This window comes from Candoia aspera, chromosome 3, assembly GCF_035149785.1.
Source record: "Candoia aspera isolate rCanAsp1 chromosome 3, rCanAsp1.hap2, whole genome shotgun sequence".
NCBI lineage: Eukaryota > Metazoa > Chordata > Lepidosauria > Squamata > Boidae > Candoia > Candoia aspera.
In genome coordinates this window covers 115,285,126-115,306,454 of record NC_086155.1, presented here as the reverse complement: position 1 = coordinate 115,306,454, position 21,329 = coordinate 115,285,126, and the positions used below count along the sequence as shown (strand labels likewise).

Here is a 21,329-nt window from a genome sequence, read left to right as displayed (position 1 = left end):
ACATTTCTGTGGCTGCACATTGCAGGCTAAGAGCAGGAGTCAAGGACAAGTTTAACTTACAATTGCTGTCCTTACTGAGAAATCTTTGAGGAGCTTCCAAAGAACATGAGATTGCCTGGAACAGTGCCAGCTAAAGGTGTAAGGTGCCCCAGGCCACATTGTTAGCGCCACCTCTTGCCAATGTGAAGATTTGCATTTTTAGAATGATCTGGAAAGAGGGGTAGTGTTGATACCCCCTAAGCTTTGGCACCCTAGGCCAGTGCCTATCGGCTTTAGTCTAAAGCTAGCCCTGTCCTAGGATATTGTGTGAAAACCATGTTATCTTAATTATTAAAATTATTATTTTTAATATTTTAATAATTATTATATACACAACAACGTGAAATTACAGCTGCCAGTTCTTTAGCTGGTGTTGGCGTTCATTTGCATTGAGTTCTTCCCAAGAACCTAGGATGTCGTAATGTATTGGCGTAGTGTATGTGTGGATCCAAGCAGTGTGGCCTTTTTGTAATTGACAGGTGGAAATTTTGTCAATGCACAGATTTTCTAAGTGCTGTCCAAGATGTTTTGGTATGGCACCCAGTGTGCCGATAACCACTGGGACCACCACAGCCAGTTTATGCCATAATCTTTCAGATTTCGGATCTTGATACTTTGTGATCGTCTCCAATTCTTTGTCTTCTATTTTACTATCCCCTGGTATTGCCACATCAATTATCCACACTTTCTTCTTTTCAACCGCCAATATTATTATTGTTATTGATATTAAAATCTGGCCATTAGATTGGGATAGGCAGCCTGTGACCCCTGGTTTAACTGCATGTGTGCCATGATACATTTTCAAAGCACTCTTTCCTTTCCATGCAACCTCTGGTTTGGAAGAAAGAGGAAAGAGAGTCCAAAAGAGGAGGAAAGAGAGGGAAAAAGGTGTGTGAGGGAAAAAAAGTGTCCAAGAGGGAATGGTGTTCGCACCCCCTTTTGAGTCTGGAGGCACCCAATTTTTATTTCATCCCTGCTTATTATATACCCTCCCAACAAATTACCTGAATGAATGTGGACCTTGATAGAAAAAAGGCAGTCTATGTTTGTACTAAACTATGGATTAAATCTGTTTTTTCTTTGTCTTTCTTGATTGCATATTATAATTTGTAATTTCATCTCAAGGCTTTATTGCAGGAACATCTGTTCTGCACACTATATACTCCTATTTTGAAATTGCAAGTTGTAGTTGTAAATATTTTTACATACATTTTCTTGGTCCCAGCCCTTTAAAAAATGTCATTTATACCCAAAAGAATGTACACATATACACACACACAAACACACAGAGACAAATACATGTGTATACACACAATATCAGCTATTGATATGCTAATCTTAATGTACAAAAGGGGGAGGAATGTGCTTTCTTTCCATTATAATGTAAATGTATGCAGCTTGCATTTCTTGAACCTGTATGTGAACAAGAATACAGTTTTCCATCAAATTTGTGATACAGTATACAACTCAAAAATGTTTATAGAAATGTATGCACATGTGTTTTCAAAACAACTACAATCAGAAGTTGATGTGACACAGAGTTGAATAAAAACTGAAAAGAATATAAATGAAGCAAACTTACTCTTGATAGATTTTTCCCATTCCTATCTCTACAAAGCCAGAATAACAATACAAGATTTGCAGAAGTAGAAAGAAACCATTAGGAGAAATGGTTGTAGGAACTCACAAATAGCTTAGTTAGGATCTTTGTACTCTAACATTTAATTGTATTTCTTGTTCCATTTCTCAATATGAACTTTCTTTCTTTCTACCCAAATTGTGATAGCTTTTAAAGCAATTGCATTGTTATTACTGTATGTAGGATCTCCTTTAATTTTTTAAATCAGTTTGGTGAAGTTTTATGATACTCAATTATCACTTAATGCAAGGGATTCTCAAACAGACTTGTGACTCCCTTGAGCAACCATGAACAATTTAGGGGTGATCAGGCTAAGAAGTGCTCTCACAACTCACTTCCACTTTGCTTGGGCAAGCATGCAATTGGCTTGCACCAGGAGTGTCAAGTAAAATCTGGAGTGAATTTTGATAGTATTCCTGCTTTGGTTGGGTCGGCCTGCAGCAGGTTTATGTAACTAAAGTAGGAAGCAAATCTGGAGTGAGTTTTGAGAGAGAGCAAAATTTATGAGCCTAAACATATGCCAATCATACTTTAAACCCTATTTATTTATTTATTTAATAAATAGAGGAAGGTCGCAAGAACAATTTATCATTTGGGTGGGAAATGGTATTGCATGTTTTGAGACCATCTGTTTTAATGTATCAGAAAACTCTTTGGATAATTGTCTTCCCAAATATTTAACATCTCCCTGTTTAGATTTACAAGTTTCGTCATGCTGATTTTAATGAAAGTGTTGTATTAATAGTCTCAAATACTGATTTTGTCTTATTGATATGAGTACATTACAACTCTATGCTCCTAGCTTTTTAAGAGGCCCTTTGATTTAAATATGTTTTCATTGCTTTTTGATTGGTTGGTTGATTATTTTATCTGTAGTTAATTTTGGGGGACAATTTATTGTTATGTACTTGTACTTCTAGATTGGAAAAAATCAACTTACATCCCCATACCAAAAAAGGGAAACACTAAAGAATGTTCAAACTATCGAACAGTGGCACTCATTTCATATGCCAGTAAGGTAATGCTCAAGGTCCTGCAAGGTAGACTTCAGCAATTCATGGAGCGAGAATTGCCAGATGTACAAGCTGGGTTTAGAAAAGGCAGAGGAACTAGGGACCAAATTGCCAATATCCGCTGGATAATGGAAAAAGCCAGGGAGTTTCAGAAAAACATCTATTTCTGTTTTATTGACTATTCTAAAGCCTTTGACTGTGTGGACCATAACAAATTGTGGCAAGTTCTTAGCGGTATGGGGATACCAAGTCATCTTGTCTGCCTCCTGAAGAATCTGTATAACGACCAAGTAGCAGCAGTAAGAACAGACCACGGAACAATGGACTGATTTAAGATTGGGAAAGGAGTACGGCAGGGCTGTATCCTCTCACCCTACCTATTCAACTTGTACGCAGAACACATCATGTGACATGCTGGGCTTGAGGAATCCAAGGCTGGAGTTAAAATCGCTGGAAGAAACATTAACAATCTCAGATATGCAGATGATACCACTTTGATGGCTGAAAGTGAAGAGGAACTGAGGAGCCTTATGATGAAGGTGAAAGAAGAAAGTGCAAAAGCTGACTTGCAACTAAACCTCAAAAAAACCAAGATTATGGCAACCAGCTTGATCGATAACTGGCAAATAGAGGGAGAAAATGTAGAAGCAGTGAAAGACTTTGTATTTCTAGGTGCGAAGATTACTGCAGATGCTGACTGCAGTCAGGAAATCAGAAGACACTTAATCCTTGTGAGAAGAGCAATGACAAATCTCGATAAAATAGTTAAGAGCAGAGACATCACACTGACAACAAAAGTCCGCATTGTTAAAGCAATGGTGTTCCCCGTAGTAACATATGGCTGTGAGAGCTGGACCATAAGGAAGGCTGAGCAAAGGAAGATTGATGCTTTTGAACTGTGGTGTTGGAGGAAAATTCTGAGAGTGCCTTGGACTGCCAGAAGATCAAACCAGTCCATCCTCCAGGAAATAAAGCCAGACTGCTCACTTGAGGGAATGATATTAAAGGCCAAACTGAAATACTTTGGCCACACAATGAGAAGACAGGACACCCTGGAGAAGATGCTGATGCTAGGGAGAGTGGAGGGCAAAAGGAAGAGGGGCCGACCAAGGGCAAGGTGGATGGATGATATTCTAGAGGTGACGGACTCGTCCCTGGGGGAGCTGGGGGTGTTGACGACCGACAGGAAGCTCTGGCGTGGGCTGGTCCATGAAGTCACGAAGAGTCGGAAGCGACTGAATGAATAAACAACAAAAACTTGTACTTCTATGGTGGATGTTTTATTGTTGAGACTGTAACTTTCCAAGAGTCACTCAGTTGCAGCAGCCCAAAAATTGATTGAATGAATTAATAAACTGAATGAATGAATGTATATAATAGAATGGTGGAACACTTTAAATGCATTTCAGCTTAATTGATGTTGCTACATTAAAAAATGAAAAAGATTATGTTTTTGGAATAAAGCCTGTTACGTTGTATAGAAGCTGCATTAAAGAATCAAGATTTTATAACAAATCAATAAGATTTGAATGAAAGATAAAACAAGCATTCTTCTTATTTATTTTTTCTTTGTTGAATTTGCCTAATAATTTTTTTCTCCTATTTAGCCACCAGATAATGGTCCTCCTCCATTGCCTTCCTCTTCTCTTCCTGAAGGTTACTATGAGGAGGCTGTGCCACTCAGCCCAGGGAAGGCTCCTGAATACATTACATCCAGTAAGTAAAATATACCTTTAAAGTAATGCAAGTATATTTTCTTGTTCAGTTATTTTTATTGCTTTAAGAATATAAAATTCAAGTGTAAATTTTAAAAAAAGACTGTTCCCAAGTTTATATCTAATTATAGTATACTTTATTAAAATGATATTCCTTTCCACCTGACCAGCTCATAATGAATTATTATTTAATGTTTCTAAATTAACATTAAGATGCTGCAGTACTTACCAGGAATAGTACTGTGTATTTGTTACATATTTCTTGTGTATTTAGTCTGCCTTGCTGTTATTAAATAATGCTCTTCTCCCGGATCTATTTGTAATATAGAACAGATCAGAGGATGCTGGTCTAAGACAGGGCACAAGGTGAAGGTCAAAGGGGTGCTTTGAATTTGAAGGAGAAATCAGTGAAGTGAAAGAAAGACTGAAATATTAGAGTCATGATTCCTGTTCAGGACTTCTTGCTGAACTCTTGCAAGCAAAAGTTCTGGAGTATCTTCGTGGCAATTCAATATACAATTCATTACAGAAATCTAAATAGAAGATGACTAAACCATAGATTACTATAGCTTCATGTTTAGATATATATCCCACCTTTCCTCCAGAAGCTCAAGGTTGCTTACTGGGGTCTCCCTTTATTTTTTCCTCATGCTGGTCTTTGGGGTAGGTTGGCCTGAGTAAGAGTGACTGATCCAAAGTCACCCAGTGAGTTTTCATGGATGAGGGCAGAGATGAACCTGGATCTTCCCATTCCAAGTCCAGCATGTTATTGCTACCCAACTGGTTCCAGGAGCCCCTCATGCCATGCACCTAAGACATTGGATCCCCTTCTCTGGGGAACTGGCCATCAGTTAGCTTTGGGGGAGTGATAACTGGGCTAATTCCCCAGGGCCCCAGAGTTTAGGGCCCTCTAAAATCTTGCATATTTCTTTATGGGCGAAGATTTAACAACCTCTAATGAAACATGTTTAAATGTTATTTCTTGCAACTTGTTTTGCATTCATAAAGTTTACTTTTCATTTCTGAAACAGAAGATCTTACTGTAGTCATACACAGAACATTGCTTAAATGTTTTTGTAACTTTCAGGAGAAAACGTGTTCCCACAACTACATGTCAGGCAGTCATGAGAGTTAGTTTATTTTTCAACTGCCAATTTCTAGGTTTATCTAGCTATTTTTTTTTGTATGAAGAAATTTTTGCCAGTTAAATATTTTCTCATTCACATTATAAGAATGTACATTGTTGAGCTTCTGGAGGAAAGGTAGGCTATATATCTTCTAAGGGAAGATTAGCCAAAGTTGCTTTGTTGCTTTATACTTTTTTAGTTTTGATATTATTTATGACTCCAAAGTTTGCTAATTTTGCTTGTAAAAACTAATGCATCCATAGAATTAAACCTGTGGATTATATAATTCATTGCCCTTAATTTAAGAAAATGTACTTTTGCCTTAGAAAATATGAGGTTTTCAGCACAAACTCATTAATTCTAGATGTGACTTTGTTGGTCTATGCTATATGGATGATTTTACTTTAACAGAACTTTTTTTGCCCCTTAAGATTATGATTCTGATGCAATGAGTAGTTCGTATGAATCTTATGATGAAGAAGATGAGGATGGAAAAGGGAAAAAAATGAGACATCAATGGCCTTCTGAGGAAGCGTCAATGGACCTTGTTAAGGATGCTAAAATCTGTGCCTTCCTTTTACGAAAAAAACGATTTGGGCAGTGGACCAAACTGTTGTGTGTGATCAAAGAAAACAAACTATTGGTAACTAAGCCATTATGGTTTTTATAGAAATGCTGGTTACAGTGTAATTAGGTCCAGCATTGTGCTGGAAAATTATCTGTAAGGCTAAGGTGTATTTGCTTAAGTATCATGATTAATTTGCCTTTTCATGGCTTGGCTAGTTTTGGCTTGGCTAGTTTCTTCCACAGAAAAGGAGGTAGTTATGAGTGGGGTCAGCAGTACCTAGCTTCTGCAGTATACCTTTGTGTTTATTTCTGAAGTGTGATTATCACTGGGAAAGCATGGGCAGCCAAGAGTGCAAACAGTATCAGAATTCTGACTGAATGGTAATGATAGAATTTTGCAGGAGATTTAGGCAGGTTGAAGAAGACAGCCAGAATGAGATACTGAAGAATATGTAGGAATACTGTGTAATGCTGGTACTTGGAAGGCATCTTGACATTCAAACAGGCAAGGCTTGATTCTAGCCCTTTCCCCAAAATCCAGCCCTGATTTAGAATCATTTAAACAATATGCTATAATAGAGTATAGTGCTGTGTTAGAAGAATAATACAACTATTTCAGCCTCAGTTTCATATATTGGCTGTTTTTGTCAATTGGTTGCCAAAAGCTGATCTTGAAGAAACTCTCTATATTTATCTTGAGAAACTCAATACTGTTGACTTGCTCTTTAAAAAAGTGTTGGAAAAGCATCACCCTTGAACATGTCAGGAATATTATTTATGTATTTACTACATTTACATAGCCGCCCATCTCACAAACGTGACTCTGGGAGGTGTACAATAAAACAAATAATTAAAAACAAATGTAAAATAACCATTAAAAACAATTCAACATAAATATAAATAAGACCACAGAAGAATGGACCAACCTCCTGTACACAATACAGCCATCTCACAGACTCCCTATTTCCATGGTATCCCCAAGCCTGCTGGAAAAGCCAGGTTTTGAGAGATTTCTGGAAGGCCAGTAGGGTTGGGGCTAAACATCAGGGGAGAAATGGTTTCAGAGGGTGGGTGCCATGGGAGAAAAGGCTCATCTCCTGGGTCCCATCAGATGAAACTCTAGTAGATGGGACCCATAACATGCCTCTCCTGCTGGACCTGATGGGATGGGGAGATGTAACTGGGAGGAGGCAGTCCCTCAAATAATCTGGTCCCATGCCACGTAGGGCTTTAAAGGTCAATCCGGAAGCAAACTGGCAACCAGTGCAGCTCATGGACCAGAGGTGTAACATGTGCTGTTGTAAGGGCACACATAACTGCCTGTACTACCATATTTTGCACCAGTTGAAGCTTCCAGATGCACTTCAAGGGGAGCCCCATGTAGAGCACATTATACTTGCCCATTCGTGAGGTGACCAGGTCATGAGTATCTGTGAGTGGAACTTCATGGGTGCAACTGGTGCACAATACAAAGTTGCACAAAGGCCCTCCTAGCCATGTCTGCCACTTGCTCCTTGAGCAGGAGTTGTGAGTCCAGAAGGACCCCCAGATTGCACACTGGGTCTCTTTGAGGCAGTACAACCCTATCTAGCACCAAAGATGGTAAAGTCCCAGATCCAGAAGGCCCTAAAACCCAAAGCCATTCAGTCGTGCCACAGTTCAGTTGAAGCCTGTTATTCTCCACCCAGACCCAAACAGCCTCTAGGCACAGAGACAGGATATCAAAAGCATAATTTAATTTGCCAGGGGCGGAGATGTATAATTGAGTATCATCAGCATACTGATGATACCTCGCCCTATGGTGCCTGATGACCTCACTCAGTGGTTTCATGTAGATGTTAAACAGGAGTGACAAGAGTACTGAACCCTGTGGAACTCCTATAGTAGGGGCCAAGGGCGGGATCTCTCAGCCCTGATCAACGCTGACTGGTATCGGCTTCATAGAAAGGAAGAAAACCTGCACAATACAGTGCTGCCCACTCCTGCTCCATGGAGCAGATCCAGAATAATAGCATGGTCAGTGGTACTGAAGGCTGCCGAGAGGTCAAGTAGAGCCAGGGTGGATGCACTACTCCTATCGTGCTCCTGCCAGAGATCATCCAAAAGCATGACCAATGCCATTTCCGTCCCATGCCCAGGCCAAATCCTGACTGAAAATGGTCCAGATGATGCACTTCATCCAGGGTCCACCGAAGCTGCTGCATGACCACATTCTCCACAGCCTTTCCTTTAAAAAGGGAGACTGGATACTGGATGAAAATTGTCCAGTATGGTGGGATCTAGCAACGGTTTCTTGAGGAGAGGCAAACCAACACCTCCTTAAGAGGCAGAGGTACAACCCCCTCTCTCAAGGAAGGATTCACCACTGCCAGCTGCATGGTGGCTTTCAGTGTAATTTTTTTTTAATTGAATGATGTGTCAGCTTTATCCAAAGTTGAACAGAGTTAAGAAAAATAATTTTTCACAGTAGTATATTTCAGCTTTCAGCTGAGGTTAATGCTATTGTGTTTTTAACAATTTTCATCATTTATTGTGACTACCATAATCTCCAAAGTTGTTTGCCATTGTTAATTTGTGAATAGTAGAACAATGATGTGAATGGGATTGCTCATTTAAACTGGAGCTGATTTTTGCTCACTGAAGTTTGATTTTCACATTCTTCTTTTTGCCTTTAGTGCTATAAAAGTTCCAAGGAGCAGCAGCCTCAGATGGAACTGTTATTGTGTGACTGCAGTATTACATATATTCCCAAAGACAGTAAAAAGAAGAAGCATGAGCTGAAAATTGCACACCAAGGGCAAGATGCTCTAGTTCTTGCTGTACAGAGCAAAGAGCAGGCAGATCAGTGGCTGAAGGTATGTCATGTCATAATCAATTCCATATCTCTCCCTTCTAATGATTAACTTAATGTCAAATGGTGATTGATAAAAATGTATTTAAAATGTGTGAAAACTTACCATAAAATTGAACATGTAAAGTATTAATTCCATCCCATCATTAAACTCATAGTGATACAGGAATTCAGCCAATCAGCATGCTTAAGTCATAAATTAGGGGTGGATGTTACACATTACTCCCTACTGACTATAGCATGATATCTGGCTATGGTTTACATTTTTATTTTATTTCCAGTAAACTAATAACGGTGTGGGAGTGAGAGACAGTTTCCCCTTTTCCAGGTTATTAATGTTTGGAAGCTGCAGTGGATTTGCCAACAATTGCAGGTCTAGATCTGGCTGGCATGCCCTTTCATTTCATAACCTAGACCAGTGGCCACTTGGAACGTACTTTTTCCCCCAAGGATGGGTATTCAGAGCAATCACTCTGCAGCTGATTTTTCTCTAGCAGGGGACTGAGGCCCAGCTGACCTTCCCTTTAACATTGTTGTCTTTTGGGAAATAGGAGCCTGTGACTAGTAGTCTTTTCCTCTCTTTTGTAAGGACAAAAAACCTTTGTGCCACACTGATAATGCCTGGATGGTTACTTGTCCTGTGTTTGCGTTTTTCTCTGCTCATCTTCAGGCCTTAGACCTGAGAATGAGAAGGGAGATGGGCAATATTTGCAGGAGTTGTATTTCCAAGATTTAATAGGGTTTTTTTTACATAAGACATATTTCATATGAGATATTGTGCAGATTTAACAAAGAAAAAACAAGATCGTACTTATCTATAACTGCCAGCGTTACAGGCATATGCCAAACTCACCTTCTGTGCAGTAAGATGCCTTGCAGAGGATAGGAAAGAGCACAGCAGGAGACATACATACATACAGGTATCAAAGATGTCTTCATAGAAAAAATTAATCCCCAGAACAAATCGGTCTCATTCCAACATACTATTTATTTCTTTTGACTGATTGCCATTCCAGATATTGGGGAAGGAAATAAATACACAGGAAAACACAGGAAAAGTACCCAGTACAGAATTAAATTACTCTGCCTTAATTCACCTTTTAGAAATCAGTCCAAATAAGGGTTATAGTTCACCTAGAAAATATTCTAGCCCAAACTTCTCCAGAACAAAGAAGACAATTTCACAACTGTGAGTGAAGCATCAATAGAGATTCTCTTTTTGTGCCTTTGGATCATGCAGCATACAAAAAGTATAATTTAAATTATACTTAAGGATAATAATGCAATACCCTGAAAAAGTAGCCACAAAGTTTTGTAGAATTCAAGCTCTTAGGCATTTGAAGCTCAAATCTGGGACTTGGGATTTGAATCCTGAAGGTAGGAAGATAGTGCTACTGTGTAGAGTTAAATTAATACTTCTTTTAGAATATTAATGTTTTTATTGTCTTTAGTTTGTCAGCTTGCAAACCTTTTAACCTTCCCTTTAGGGATTTAACAGAAGGGTAGACATTAATGGCAGCAGGCACATCTCTATCCTTGCTCTGTTAAAACATCACTAGTGCTTAATTATGTAGCAAACAGTTTGGGATGAAAACAGCTATTTTGATAACAACGAGGATCCTGTCTTGCTGGAATGATGAAATCTGTCTTTTGAAATAATGCATGATTTCATAGGCACAGCTCATGGCCAAATTATTCACTGTGTCCTCTCTCTGACTTCTATATCTTGTGTAGCCAAAACTAATTGCCTCTGTGGGATGAGCAGATGCTGAAAACATGAGCAATATCCTAAGGGTCATTGAAGAGGCAGGAGTGAAAATACAGAAATACTTGCACAAGTAAAATAGATTTTCAAACTGAAATACAAATCACACGGAGTTTTTAAAAAATCCATATAGATATGCTATTTGATGTTTTAAAGTAACTTTGTGTTTTCTTTAGTTTATCGTATAATTTCCCTCAAATGTGGTGTGGGGGGGAATGAACATGTTAGGTTAGGATGCCTTGATAAAGGAAAAACAGGAAGAAACAACTTAAATGTTTCGGTCAAATTCTGCAATAAAAGAAATATTTTGATATTATAGGAATTAAGTATTTTATCTTAGTCGAACAGCTGTGGTCTTGACCAAGAACTGTAGCTTAGAAATTAGGTGTAACCGTGTTCTTCTGCATAAGCAGTGGAACAGCATATTTTGTTCCACGCCTCAAACAAATCCCTTGGAACATGCATGCTTGTTCTACAGAATAAGTTTCAAATGTCTTGAAAGGGGCCTGGAAGAGGAAGCTTTTTGCTTACAGATTGCCCCAGAATTAGTAGTGCTTATAGAATTCCTACAGTGGGTATAGGATAGCAGTTTTCAAAAGAATTTGACCCAAATATTACAACTTTGGAGGCAACAGTAATAGGCACATACAGTACTGGGAGATTAACTGATCTCATGGTGCCTTTTGAGGGGAAGGGAAAAGGTTTTGCTTTGACCACTACCATCAGCTTTATTTGAAGGCGGATTCCACTGCATCTCTTATTCAGAGTTGTGCCGTCAGTGCAGGGGAGGTGGAGGTAATACTACCTATGTTATAATGTTTGTATTATAAATTGTCTTCTTGAGAATTTACTGGCTTTCAGTAAATGTCTCTGGCAGGCCCAGGGAATTTTGTGTTGAAGTTACTCCTTGCTGTTATTACCCATAAAGTATGCTCATTGTAGCTGAGCTTTGTTCTAAGATTTGCTATATTTGTTAAATAATGGTCACATCAAACTAAGTTACACTGCTTACATTTAAGTAAAAATGAATGTATTTTTTAAAATGTTGATCAATAATTGTAATAATAATGAACCGTTTTTAGATATAGGTAGTCTTTGCTTAATGACCATTTGTTCAGCGACCCTTTGAAGTTACAACGGTGCTGAACAAATGGTATTTACAACCAGTCCTCAAAGTTATGGCCATTGCAGTGCTCCCGCAGTCATGTGATCAAAATTCGGGTGCTTGGCAGTCTGCCTGCACTTAAAACCAGAGGGGCACTTCAATTCCCTCCACTTGCCTATTACCCCCCAATCTCTGTCCTTTTGGCTGCTCTGTACTCTACTGCCCCTCCCCACCACCGCCCTGCATCTGCCCTGCAATCCTGCTCCCCGCCACCCCTGCTTCCCCCAGCTGACCTTCACCATCTTCTTCCTCCTGCTGCTGACAAGGCACGCCCAGCCTGGCCCTTCATGAGGCAGCTGCTGGCCGTGAAGGGCCAGGCCAGGCATGGCTTACCAGCAGCGGGAAGAAGAAGGCGGCAAAGGTCAGTGGGGGGTGGCAGAATGCAGGGTGTTGGGGTGGCAGACTGCAGGGTGGCTGAAAGGTCAGAGATGGGGGGAGATGGGAGGTGGGGGGAGTTGAAGCAGAGGTGAGCATGGCAGGGCAGAAGAAGCATGAGGTCCTCCCTTAACGATGGCACAGTCCTGGCCTAATGACCACAGTCAGGACTACCAAAACTGCTGTCACTAAGGGGTACAGTCACATGATGTTGCACCCAATGACCTCATTGCTTAGTGACAGAAATTCTGGTCCCAATTAGTGTCATTAAGAGATCCAGTCCACCAATAAGAACAACTGCAAATATCAGGTAAAGTAACAGGAAATATATTAGCTGTTTCTTTCTTTTTTTAATACAGTGATATTTATGTAGTATAATTACATTCTTGATATTCTGTTATTTAGATACCTTAGGGTATTAGATGTAAAGAAAAAAGAAAAAAATATATTCTATCAATATTCATTACAATTTAGGATATCAATGTTACAAGCATAATTATTTGGGCTTTTTTTCAGTCAAATAATAACATTAGAAAGGAAGGGATGAAAGAAGAACACTCTGTGACATACATCAGTGTATTTGTTATATAATAAAGGTTTCGGTCTTAAGCTAAACTACTTGATATTGAAATCTCCACTGTATTGTTACTTGGTATATATGTGTGAGTGTGAATGTGTGTGTATGTATATATATATTTATACATGTTAATAAAAGGAAAAAATAAATGGACAAAGCAGGTTTAACAAAATTAAAATACTAAGAAGTAAATAAAGAAGAAGAAAAAGGGAAAAAAGGAAAAAATTAAAAAGCTATTTTAAAACAGCTATTTTAGCTGCTTTTTCATTTAAACTTGAGTTGAAAAGTTTAATTGAATTTAAGCTGTCTAGTATTCCTATTAACATATGGTAGTTTATACCAAAAAGAAAATGGGATATATGTATAAAAGGGGAAGAATTGGCGTAAGTAGGAGATGAAAAGAAGGAATGTTAAATCCTCAATGAATAACAGACAGAAAGAAGGACTGGGGTCATAGTATACAGTATAAGTATTCCTCTGTCCAGAATGAGAAGCCTCATATATGGAATTGAAACCTTTCATCTCTAGTTTTAATGGCTTCTCCAAGTCTTGCATCAAGATGCTAATAGAGTAAATGGAAAGTATCTTTAAGATACTTTCTGCTTTGCTACTCTTGCATTCTTCAACTATCAAGATAGTAACTGCTAATTTCTATTTTTAATACTCTTTTCTACTTAAGTATACTGACTTAAGTTTCAAGCAAGATACCAATGAGCATTTTTTCCCATTTATTTAAAGGTAATAAAGGAAGTTTGCAGCACTTACGTTGGCACTGTAGATTCAGATGGACCATCATCTAATTCTGTGCATAAGACTGATCTGGAAAAGGTAATTAAACTGCAAAAGACAAACCACAATATGGCTGTGTCAGATTGTTCAGAAATCACTTTGAGCCAGGAGTCCTGAGTTACTAAATCTCCAAGGAGATGAGCAACAGTGGCTGGTTCATGCAGGCCATTCATCTTTGCTTTATTCTTCTGTTCATGTGAGTTGGCAAACAAATTTGGCAGGGATGAAGTTGGGATTGTGGGTTGTTTTTTTTTTTACTGTCAAAGCAAGGCAAGATTGTAAACTAATTACAAACTAGAGTTTATGGTGTGGCCTAGAAATAGAGATTATACTCTGGTTTCTCTTCAGATTGTATATACACTGTGGCTTAATAAAGTATGATCCCTAGGTTCAAGTAATGTGCAAACATGGCCAATGTATCATATATCACTAACTTCTATGACATTTAAAGTAAAATGCTAAAATTCACTAAGATTATCACTATTAGAAATCAAGATTTATTCATTTTGCCAATTTCTGAGCCCTTGTATAATTTCCCTATATTGTAGAGATAGTAATAAATCCTTTTTCTCCAAGACAGGCTTTGTGCATTTGAACAATGGGAGAGAAGATTGGTGTCATGTAGCTTCTTTTAGTTCCCTTTCTAATATCTGTTTACATTTTTGGTTGCCTGATACATGTCCAAAAATTGACATATGATATGTTTGTTTATGAATTACACGTAAATAACGAATGTCCCTTATGCTATGTGTCAGAGCATAAAGTACAGGGCAGAGTGTTTGTGGTAGTGTGGAAGCATGGGAAGTAGAGTACTGCTGAAAATTAAAATTATATACTATGATGGATTGCAATGGAAAAAACGTTGCATATGCGACTGCTGTTTCTTGCAAAATAAAAGTAGGGATGAAGAAGTATTGGTTACAGGCTTTTGAGAATTATCCCGAATAGTAAGAATTGCAAAGATACTCTGAGGCTTGGATTGTCTCAGGGTTTTTTTAAATTTTATTTTTAAAAATTTTATTGGAATTCTACTCTCCCTTAGGAATACCTTAAATATTCACAGGGACTTACTATCAGCCATATAAGGTAGACCAAACTAAGAAACACGCAACACGTAAACCTAAAGCTATTTTTATTAGAACAGCTATAGTAACAGAATTTCACAAGTCGGAATGGGTTCCACTTCCTCTCCCTTTTAACTTAATGTAAATTGGGGAGGGGTGTGGCTGCCTGAGGCATTTCTGCAAACCACTTGCTTGGCCTGGGCTCAAGTCTCGCTTATCTGATTGTTGCCTTGGTAGCAGATCCTCCCTCTGTCTTTCAAGGCCACCCTCTATACCCACAGCACCTACATTTCAGAACCACTTGGAATGATGATGATGATGAAGATGATGGTGATGATTATGATGATGATCTTTGATTTCTAATCCATTCAATAACTACAGTTTTCTGGGTGGATTAAAAACAAAAGAACAAAATACAACTAATAAAATGTTTAAATCGGCATGTCTATTTCTCTTTTTTCTCTCTTATTCTTCCTTTCTTTTTTATATATGTTTATTTACAGGAGTGTCTTGTGGGGATGGTCAAAAAAATCATGATGGCAGCCACAACTATGCAATCAAAGCCCTGCCTCTTTTTATGTGCGTGGATGTGCAGTGCATGTTAAAGGGGCATGGTGCTTCAATTGTGCTGTCATAACCACCATCTTGGTCTTTTTGACACACACACACACACACACACACACTAAGATGCCTCTGTTGATTTAAATTGAAAACTTGTATTGACTTGCTTTTATGAGCTTCAGAAATTAAAAAATGGTATCAGTTGCGTTTGAACTGACTTTATCGCATGGTTATAGTTTACTCCAGCTTCAGTTATCCTCATTCTATTGAAATAAACATAATTCTTTATCATCATCATCATCATCATGGTAGTTTATTCTTTAATATCTGCAGTCATAGCTTGGAGTCCAGAGATTGTATCTGGTGACGTGTGGGAGAGTTGTTTGAGGTACCAGCTTCTGGTTTTACAGTTTTTTGGCTTTTATTATTGTTATCAGCCATCCAGAGTTGTAGCAGATGAGTGGCTGTATAAGTGATAGATAGATAGATAGTTCATCGATAATTATAATAATACCCATTAAGCAACTATATAACATTCCCCTTATATAGGCTGGCTAATCACAAAAAAATAATATATTTTTCGTATTACCACGACAGGAAGAAACATTTCTTCTAAAAAAAGACTTAAAAAAGAATAAAAGACATCTTCTTAACTGCTATTGTGAATGTTATTTCTGGCCTAATGTTTGCCAAAGGGATCTCTGCCTATTTGTGAGTGCAAGTATTTTAAGAACAGGCAGCTCTTAATCAATCAAACACTATTTGGAATGGAGTACAGTGAAGGAAAGCTTATATTTTCTTGAAAAAAGGAATCAAGAATTAAACAATTTTAAAACAGAAAAGGATGTATGCATTTCTACACAGTGGAATGAAAGAAAGAGACTACATTGGATGTTAGAGAAACAACTTTCTAGTTTCTTTGTAAATAAGCTTGCTACTGTTACATATAGTATCATAAATGCATAAAGTAAACCTGTCATTTTCTTTAGTGCACTTTGGATATTACAGGCAAATTGTACATATGCTGCATGGTCATGCACAAAATCCCATTTGCTATTTTACAAATGTTTAAAATTCAATTTGGATTTAACAGACATTCTTATTTAACAGACACTTCTTTAAATGGAGAGTTTACTTAGTGTAATAGTAAAAAGGGCCTTTAAATCTAGACAGCAGAATGTCAAGAAGTGATTACTCCCTTCACACATTATTCCCCCTGAACATTGTGGGTATCAGCATTGTGTTGAACATTGGTATAGGACTACGGTAGTAGTAAGTTATAACACTTGAATGGTAAAAAACATAATTCCTGAGGGGAAAAAAATCCTTGGGTATCTTGCATTTACCTCATTGTAGATGGTGTTTTGTCATTTGTTTCATGACAAATTATTTCCAGTGTAACTACATTAATACTTCTTCTTCCACCCAGAAACTGTCCTCAGAAAGACCAAGTTCTGATGGAGAAGGTGTGGTAGAAAATGGCATAACCACTGTTTGTAATGGGAAAGAACATGGTAAGATGCTGCTAACAGTGCTAACAGACCATAATATTCACAAACATTTTATGCTGAGAAAATAAAAAGCTTGATTAATACATTTTCATAGGCATAGTCTGGAAGGAAATGAAAGGTCAGTTCACGGAATGTAAAACCTCTTACTGTCAACAGGGATTGTAGTGGCTGTAACATCATAGTAGGCAGGCCTAAGTGACAGGTTGCTCAGAGAAGGTAAATAAAGGGTTCCACTTCCTGCTTACGGATAATTTTAAAAAATGAAGACCCAAGATGTCCTTTAATTTTCTAGACTTGGGCACAAATTCAGAAGGAGATGAAAAACATCAAGCTGCTTAGGCACTTCTTAGAACACTTTTGCCCCGAACAAGCTAATAGTTATATTCTTTACCTTTCAGTTGTGATGAGGATATGAATAATGAATAGAGGCGTAGCTGCTTTTTATGACATTGTTGCAAACAATTTAGTGCAAAGAAGTAGAACTTAAAAAGGATTGCTTAAAAGGGAGCAACTTCTTAGATGAAAGAAAATCACAAATATGAGGGGATAAGGAAATTTGGAAAAGGAAAGGAAAAGAAGACTAGCTACAAAGTTACTCCAAAGATTTAAAAGGAAACTTAAGTGGTTATATTGGCTTAAAGTATTTCATTAGCAGCTTTCTTTAAAACATTCAAAATCCCTGTCCATTTAGTCTAAAAACCAGCAATTCATGTATGAGAGAGAACTCCCTGCAAGTAATTAAAAGTGGAATTGGGGAGCTTGCAGGTTACTCTTTGCCACAAACAGAATCAAATTTGTGATTTAATCAATGCTTTACCAGAGGATAAGGCAGGAATGGGGCACGGTAGCCTTCCATTATCCCTAAAAACCTCAGCCAACATAGACAGTAGTGAGGAATGCTGGTAAATCAGCAAGATCAAGAGGCCCAGGGCTCAGTTCTGGGCAAATAAGGCTTATCACCAAGCAGTTTTTTCTAGGCAAAAAAGGCCATAAAGCTCTAGTGTTGGGATCAGTCTTCAGATCCTGCAGAACAAGGTTACTTTGTTGAATAATAGAAAAATAATGCTTTGGAATTCAAATAGATCCTGGTATGAAAAACAAAATATATCACAAAGATTGCTCAGATGGTGCTCTGAACAATTGCTCCATTTTGAGGATGTGATTGCTTTAGGTTGGTCAATTTGTAGGTGTCTTGTGAAGTAGTCAGTGGACAGCCAGGTAGATATATGCATCCAGTTCATTGTTTTTGTTCCTAATATACTGCTGAGCCTTTGGCTCTTTCATTTCTAGAACAAAATGGACTTTTAAGCCAAGATGTGAACTTGATGTAATTAAGAACATACATCTTTTTTTCTTTACATGTGTTTCTTGTAAGCATATCACATCACATTTCAATTTGTTCAAATAATGAAAAACTTCTTTTCTTTTTTGAGGGGCATTTGCCCCATTCATATTCCACGTAAGACAATTTAAAGCCATCTTTATAAATTTAACTCACCACAGTCTTTAGATGTAGCAGCAATCTCTTCATCTTGTAATGTAAAGTCCTTATGTTGTGATTCAGGTATTTCCTGATCTAACTTAGCTCTGTGTTTGGTCAAAAATTCCTTAGCCTTGAGGGTTGAAGTTAATCTAAACCTTTGTTGTTGGAAGGTAAAACTCACCCCGTCCAGTTTCTCCCATTGAAAAGGAATCTGTTAATAATTGTTAGGGCAAATGTTTGTACGTGAGAATTTTGCATTTACCTAAGTTAGTTTTCTTTCACATGTTTGAATATTTTAAACAGAGCAGTTTGTGGTAAATTCTTTCTGATTAAATTGACTATTTTTGTTTGGAGATTGACAGTCCATTTATGTGGAACAAGGTTATAGCCCCTTTAAATTGACAGCAGCACCCACAAAGAGGTATCAGAAAAGTCAAGCTGGTAGTTGCAGAGATGTGATTGAAACCCTTTGTATGTGAATGCAGCAGTGACCTGTACCAAAGAAGTGGGCTTCAATCACAGTCATGACCACTATCATAACATTTTTGAACATGCCCTTTCCCCTGGGACTTCACTGAGAAAGGCCCTTATCAGACTTTCCAAAAAAGAAGTTTATGAAGTTTATCAACAGTATCTTCAATTACTGTTAGACTCAGTGATTGCCTAGCACTATAAGCAATACCAGAAGCTAGATTAAGTGATTTTTTAAATTTCTCACAATTCCCAGACCTTGGGTTGTCTGGGGTGTGGCTGGAAGGCTTGAAAAGTGTCTTCCTCAAGCTATTTAACATTGCTTGGAAAATTGCAATCTCAGACAGTTGGACCTGACAGTACTGGCCCTCCCTGAGACACTTTGCCCAGAACTTCCTTAAAACTGGAGAGGCAGGTCCTGGCCTCCTATACTGAAAATGAAGCTGCAATAAACTCTTAAGCAATTTATGTACAGGTAGTCCTTGACTTATGACTGTTTGTTTAGCGACTGTTCGAAGTTACGAACACTCTAAAAAAAGTGACTTATGACCAGTGCCTGAAGTTACGGCTGTTGCAGTGCCCCTGTGGTCACGTGATCAAAATTCAGGCACTTGGCAGCCTGCCCACACCGCAGGGGCATTTCAACTCCCCCACCTGCCTATCTCCCTCCCATCTATGCCCTTTCGCCCCCCTGTCCCACTGTGCTCTACTGCCTCAGCTGACCTTTGTCATCTTCTTGCTCCCGTTGCTGACAAGGTGTGCCCAGCCTGGCTGCTGGGCTGGGCTTCGGCTGTAAGGGGGAAAAAAAGCCAAAAGCAGCCCCTGAGCAGCAGCATGCCAAAATGCCCCTCTGCACCGCGCTGCTGGGGTGGCCAGTACTTCCACGAGCGGCTATGGCTTCGCTCTGCACTGTGGCTCGGACGTCTTGCAGCCCCAGAGTCGTGGCGTGCGAAGAAGCCCCTGAGCTGCAGCATGGCAATCAGTCCCAGTGCTGTGCGGTTATGGGGCTGCTTGCCACCCCACAAGGCGGGGTGTATGGTGGCCAAAATGGCAGTGATGTGAGGGAGATAGGTGGATGGTGGGAATTGAAGAGGAAGTAGTCCCTTATCTTACCGAGATTTGGGGTTGGGAGGGACCAAGCCTGGAATGACTTGGCTTGGGGGGGTCCTCAGCTAATGACCAGTGGCATTCAGTTAATGATGGCAACGGGAAGTACTGGGATTGCTGTCACTGCCGCTTAGCGATAGAAATATCAGTCCCAGTTACTGTCATAACTCGATTACCTGTACTGTTTATGCCCTCCTTTAAAAAAAATTTCCATTTGACACAGTTTTTTATTGTTCCAGTAAACATGGGCGTGGGACATAAACTTATATTGCCAATTATTGGATTCTTTTCATTTTTTTAAATGATGAAATAACAAGTCGAATAAAATAAAATAAGCTTTATTAGAACCTTAGACCAGAATACAACCAGAGATACATCTAAATCCTGACTGTGCTTTTTTGCAAGGACCAAAATTGGTAAAAGGTTATAGTTGTGCCCCATATAGATGTTATGCAACTGTTTTGCAATGAATAATAGTGTCTGGGATAAAGTTCCTGCACTGATAGTGATGAACTCTTAAATGGCTTTTGTACTCCTTTAGGCTAAGGAAGAGGCACAGTTATCATGGGCTATTTGCCTTCTAGAGGGTTGGAAAAACACCCATATATTTTACATGTATTTTATATGTTTTATGGTTTGACTGCCTATGTAGCATCTGTGAAGTTCAGTGTTGTTGGAGAAGACCATCACTTTTGTATGTTAGTTATTTATAACCAGCTGCTTTTTCTTCACAGGGTAAAGAGTGAGGGTTTTAAAAGCTTTCCTGAGAACAACATGAGTTAGTGACAAAATGGAGGCATTGTTTCAGTAAAGCAGATTAGGTAGTTGTTTATGTGCCAGGCTTGGGGCATATACAGTATATCTAGCTCTTGCCAATGGTTAATTAACACATTTATAAAAAAAAAAAAAGGAAACAGTAATAGTGCCAGGATACAGCCTTGGTTCATTGTGAAAGAATATTTGGCATACAGACAGACAACACAGTCCTCCTCCATCTAACAACAAAATCTGACATATGAACAGTTAAAAGTCTGTTGTAAGGGCACATAGGAGGCTATATTCATACTTAATTCTTTAACCATGATCAACTGAGAGTAGATACGGTAATACACAAAGTTTTAAAGGTTCAGTTAAATTAAGCCCTTTAATTAGAGAACAAATTACAAACTTGGAAAATACACAATAGGAAAGCCTGCCAGATCACTTTTAATTAGTACTGGAAATATTGGCTGCTTGTGGATAAGTAAGTAGAGAAGAACCTTGTTCACAAGGAAGGACATTGCTATATTAATTATGTGTAGGGAACCTACCTTTAATTCTGTTTTCTGCAATTCTCCAGCATTGTCGAAGGACTGTAGTCTGTGAGTGAAACAAAACTGTCCTGTGTCTGCATTAACTCCACTTTAGTGAAGAACCAGCAGTGCACTGGCAAAAGCCATTTGGCCTCTTTACATTGCTTGTTGCTATTTAAAAACCAAATGTTAGGGTAATGTATGACCCACACCAGAAT

The 21,329-nt window shown here is 38.5% G+C and overlaps 1 protein-coding gene across 3 annotated transcripts in view; it reads left to right on the top strand.

Moving 5' to 3' along the window:
- The window catches only part of AFAP1 (actin filament associated protein 1), a 62,481-nt gene that overhangs the window by 16,659 nt on the left and 24,493 nt on the right, over positions 1-21,329 (top strand). For all 3 annotated transcript variants that reach the window (XM_063298681.1, XM_063298680.1, XM_063298682.1), the window contains exons 4-8: positions 4,299-4,407; positions 5,965-6,176; positions 8,776-8,955; positions 13,572-13,661; positions 16,677-16,761. In XM_063298681.1, coding sequence (XP_063154751.1) covers positions 4,299-4,407; positions 5,965-6,176; positions 8,776-8,955; positions 13,572-13,661; positions 16,677-16,761 — 676 coding nt within the window. The remainder of the gene's footprint in view (positions 1-4,298; positions 4,408-5,964; positions 6,177-8,775; positions 8,956-13,571; positions 13,662-16,676; positions 16,762-21,329) is intronic.